This window comes from Poecilia latipinna, unplaced genomic scaffold (assembly GCF_001443285.1).
Source record: "Poecilia latipinna isolate Pla-1442-1.1 unplaced genomic scaffold, P_latipinna-1.0 Scaffold1578, whole genome shotgun sequence".
Taxonomy (NCBI): domain Eukaryota; kingdom Metazoa; phylum Chordata; class Actinopteri; order Cyprinodontiformes; family Poeciliidae; genus Poecilia; species Poecilia latipinna.
The window spans coordinates 1-4,531 of record NW_015114194.1 but is presented as its reverse complement, the minus strand read 5'-3'; the positions used below and the strand labels follow the sequence as shown (position 1 = coordinate 4,531).

General features: G+C 46.7%; 1 protein-coding gene across 1 annotated transcript; it reads right to left on the bottom strand.

Annotated features, from left to right (window-relative positions):
• Positions 1-328: 328 nt before the first annotated feature.
• LOC106963767 (extracellular serine/threonine protein kinase FAM20C-like) lies at positions 329-4,033 on the bottom strand. The gene is made up of 7 exons (XM_015058849.1): positions 3,532-4,033; positions 3,235-3,415; positions 2,452-2,561; positions 2,289-2,370; positions 2,139-2,198; positions 1,875-2,025; positions 329-1,297 (listed from the first exon to the last, which is right to left on the bottom strand). Exons 1-7 carry the CDS (start codon positions 3,872-3,874, stop codon positions 1,190-1,192), a joined length of 1,035 nt encoding a protein of 344 aa, XP_014914335.1. The 5' UTR covers positions 3,875-4,033; the 3' UTR covers positions 329-1,189.
• Between the last annotated feature and the right edge of the window lie 498 nt (positions 4,034-4,531).

The following is a 4,531-nucleotide window of genomic DNA, read 5'->3' as shown; positions in this document are numbered from 1 at the left end:
ATATATATATATATATGTGTGTGTGTGTGTGTGTGTGTATGCAACATTAATGTTTGGTCCTGCAGCAGCCGAACCGGTTCAATCAAAACCACAAACTGCAGATGATTTTGCTGATTTCATTTTATTGCACTGATACCATGATGCAAAGAAATAAAAAGAAATGAAATAAAAAACAAAGAGTGAAAGAAAATCAAAAGAAGCTTTTTCACTGTAGAACCACGTTCTGCATGATTTCAGCCACACACCCTGCTGAGGCCGACGCCGAGCGGCCGCAGAACCGGACACACAAAGAACCCGCAGCTAGCAAAACCACACATTCAAGTATTTCTATCATTGCACAGGCACTAGAGTTTCCTACTGAATATATGAACGTCCAGCCAGAGGCGAGTCAGAGACAACAGATCAGCTGCTGCTCAGGAAGGAGAACCATCTCCCCACATCAGACACCAAACACATTAAAACCAAACAACCAGAGGAATTAGTGTCACATTTGGTTTAAATCTCACCTGCTGCACAGGAAGAGGCCTGAACAGCTGCTGGGCACTGACTGGGTGTTTGAGAGGAGAGAGAACCATGAGAAACTAACAGCTTGGACTGCTGCACATGCTGCCACTGCCCCCTGGTGGGCACACAGAGAAGTACACTGTTCTGATGGAAATCATTTTGCTTCCTCTTCCTCTGATTTTTTTTGGCAAACAATAAATATAAACTTTAATAAATACGCTGTCCAGTAAAAGCTTAGAAAGAAGATGATCCAGGAGTAAACCAGTACTCCCACCAGAACCCTCCGCCTCCGATAAGACGCTGACACGGCAGAATCAGCAGAAATCAGGTTTAAAAAAAACAAAGTTTACAAAATAACCTCATTTTGATCCAGCTCTTCTTCTGTGGTAAAAGGCTGCAGCTCCAGCTCTTCTTCTGTGGTAAAAGGCTGCAGCTCGCACTAAGGAAGTGAGTTTGGAAGTTCGATGCCCTCAGAATTCTCTGAATTGGACCAGACTCCGTAACCAGAGCCCATGTTCTGGGTTTGACCCGGTTCTAACCTACGACCTGTGTCTGACCCGGTTGGTTCTAAGCTACATGTTGATTTGAAGGAGTCCAGGTGAAACCCGGTGGTTCTGGCTCGGTTTGGGGTTCAGGTCGCAGTCTAATCGGTTCTCCTGGGAGCGGGTCGGACCCAGCCCCCTGGCTACCTCGTCCTGTGGCCGCTGCGGGCCCCCGGCGCCCCCTGCAGGTCGTTCTCCACCACGTAGCCGTAGCCCTCCTTGTCGATGCAGTCGGACAGCGTCTTCAGCACCTGGACACAGAGGAGCGGTATCAGCTGGTTCTGATGGCACCGCTGCTGAGCTCAGATCAGATGTAGCCTGTGTAGTGACCACCAGGGGGAGCCACTGGGCTCCACCCTGGGCCCCTTCCTGTTCATAATAGCTAATATGTATCTTTATGCTGATGACATCATCATTATTTACAGATTAGCATTAGCTGCTGCTAACGCTGCAGAGGCAACTAACTGCAGTGAAGTCGTCTGCTAGGCTCGGTGTTTCAGCACCAGTTTAGCTCTCTGCCCTCATCTCTTCCTGGTTTCTGATGTTGGGCTGCTTTTGTTCTGGACCAGAACCAGAACCATTTTCACTAACAGTTACGTAGATGGACTGATTCATCATTCAGAGCCAGTCCGGCCTGCAGGATCCGCCTGTGGTACCATGGCTAACTTTGAGTGAAGTCTGACCCATTTGGTCCTGAAGCACTGCAGGTTGGCTAGTAGCTGCTAGTGGTGCTAACGGAGCCAACACTGCTAACGGGTCTAATGCTGCTAATGACACTAAGAGAGCTAACGGTGCTAATGGAGCTAGAGGTGCTAACAGATCACTGACCAGGCGCAGGCGGCGGTCCATGGCGTCCAGGTGAGGCTGGATGAGAATCGGGTCAAGCCGGTCCCGCGTCATGGACTCGGCCATCAGAACCGACAGTTTGTACTCCTCCTTCGCCAGCAGCTGCAGACGCAGGTGGGTGGACTTCCTGACCCTGCAGGTCAAAGGTCACAGCACAGGTGAGGGCTGTGGATGATAGCCACCATCTTGTTTGTAGCATCTGTAGTTTTTATGTTACTGAATCTGAATCAGATGAGAGCAGCAGACCTGCAGCACTGCAGCAGAGGAGCCAGGATGGACATCTCATCATGAGAGTGTTTCCCAAAACTGGCAGGAAGCAGCAAACAGCAGCAGGAAGCAGTTGATGAGGCTGTTTATGATTCATAATCAGAGATTCGTTGAGCTGCGTGATTTTACCCTCTGCCGTTGTCCAGGTGGATGATGAAAGTCTCGTTTCCGAACTTCTCAAACGTCTCGTAGTGGTGCCGGTCCATGTTTCCTGCACACAAACAAGATGGAGGATGAAGACATGAATGCAGCGAGCGACGGTTGCCTAGGTAACGCTGCAGAAGAGACCGACCCATCAGGAAGTCGAAGACCGTCATGTCCATGACGTCCAGCAGCCGCGAGCCGCTGTCGTACGGCGGCGTCTGCTTCACCTCCTCGCAGTAATCCGGGTCCACCTCCCACCTGCAGGCGCGTTCAGGAACATCAGGAAACACCAGAGCCAATAATCACATCCATCACTTATTGACTGTTCTGTTAATCATGAACTGGAGCAGAAATGAAGCCAAAACTGAACAGAATGTAGAAACAGTCAGCATCAAGATGAAACCTCGTTCTGTTCACATTCTGGAAAAATATTCCATTAATTGCCGTTTGCATCAGATTAACCAGATAATCTACAATAATCCCCAGATCATCCAGACTCTGTGTTGATTCTCATGTGGATGTTTGAAGGGTTTTTATCTGCAGATGATCAAACCTGGAAAGTTATTGACAATAAAATGTTCTTATTTAAAAATAATTATTTGTTTATTTGCATTTTAGTGTATTTCTAATATTGTATAAATAGACAAATTTGCAGAATGTGCCGATTTTTGTATCTGATTAGTAGATACAATAATCAATAGATTAATTGATTATTTAAATAATGATTAGTTGCAGCGCTACATTTATGGTTATTAAATATGGTTCAATAATCTTTATGTTTTTATCTAAATAAACTTATTTTAACTTAAATTTCTGTCTGTCGTCTACATCCTGCTGCCTTTCTGGCTCTTTGCAGATCAAACTGACTGACTGGTCTTTCACAGGTGAGACCTCTGACCAGCGGTCTAGTCCAAACCTCTGTGTCTCTTACTCTGCCTTCTTGCGCTTGTGGTAGGAGCGCCTCCAGGGGTTCCTCCAGGTCTTGCGCTTGGCCAGGGCGAGGTCAGGCAGGAAGGCGGCCAGCGAGCCTTCGATCTGGTCGGGTTTTCCACACAGAGCGTGTTCAGTGGAGCAGTAGTAGGAGCATTCACCGTAGAAACACACGTTGTTGGCTGGAAACACACAGCAGGGTCAGCAGCTGCTGGCGCCACCTGGTGGCTGGAGGAGCACAGGACCAGTTCTACTGGGGAGATGGACCGGTTCTACTGGTTGAATGAACTGGTTGTACCTGGGGAAATGAAGAAAGTTCTCCACAGCTTCTTGTCTCTGGTTACGTCTCGAATCTCTTTGGTCATGTTGAGCAGCCGGCCGGCGACTGGAGGAACTCGGCGGAAGTCCAGGATCCTGTTGGACACAGAGAGACATGAGGACAGGAGACACTGAGGGACGATGGAGCAACGCTGATCAACACAGAACCCAGCATGAACCTGCTGGGTCGGTTCTGATGGGAAGCTCTGCTCTGATTGGATCAGACCAACATGGAAAAGTTCACGTAGTTCACTTGGTTCATTTGTTCCCAGTTTCAGAAGGTGGAACCGAGACGCAGAAGAACATTTCTCTGATGAAATCATTTTATTGTTTTAATGTCATTTTAATTTTTTTGTTAAACTCAATTTGTTTTTTTTAATCAGCTGTAATCAATCATCAAAATAAACAGAAATAAGTCAGTGTGTGCACAAAGAGCTGTTACTATTTTACTGAGTTATTCTGTCTGGAAATATTTCCTTGTTTTGCTGTGAATGTTTTGCAATCTCTGTCAGTTTTGGTCAAGATTCAGTGGGATTTTCCTGATGAAATAAAAGTTAATAAACAATAAAAAGAAAACAAAAATTTTAACTTTAATTGTTTTACAGCTATCCACCTGCTTCCTGGCGCTACTCAGACCAGTTGCAGGTTAACAGCACGGCCACTAGGGGGCAGAGCTTCACCACCACGCTCCGCGACAATGAAGAGGATGAGTCTTCCTCAGATACATTTTAACTTCAGCTTTTTGCTCATTTTAATGTAGAAAGCGAGGCACGATTGAACCGATCAGCGACACCAGCAGCTCCTCTCTGTTAAGCTCTAATTCAGGCAAAAAAAAAACAGGCAAAATAAAGAGCTGCTGGATTATATTTAGATTAGAGCCTTCATGCCTCGGAAACCACACACACTGAGGAGTGTGTGTGTGTGTGTAGAGAGAGACCAGATGTGCTGCAGATCTAAGGAACTCTTCTTCCTGGCTGCTC

Bases quoted from the DNA above. Each gene is read 5' to 3' on its own strand.
- LOC106963767 (XM_015058849.1), bottom strand. From the start codon at position 3,874: ATGATTTCATCAGAGAAATGTTCTTCTGCGTCTCGGTTCCACCTTCTG. The intron at 2,371-2,451 runs GTCGGTCTCTTC...GTTTGTGTGCAG, and splicing joins GGTCTTCGACTTCCTGATGG to GAAACATGGACCGGCACCAC. The intron at 2,026-2,138 runs GTCTGCTGCTCT...TTTGACCTGCAG, and splicing joins CCTCTGCTGCAGTGCTGCAG to GGTCAGGAAGTCCACCCACC.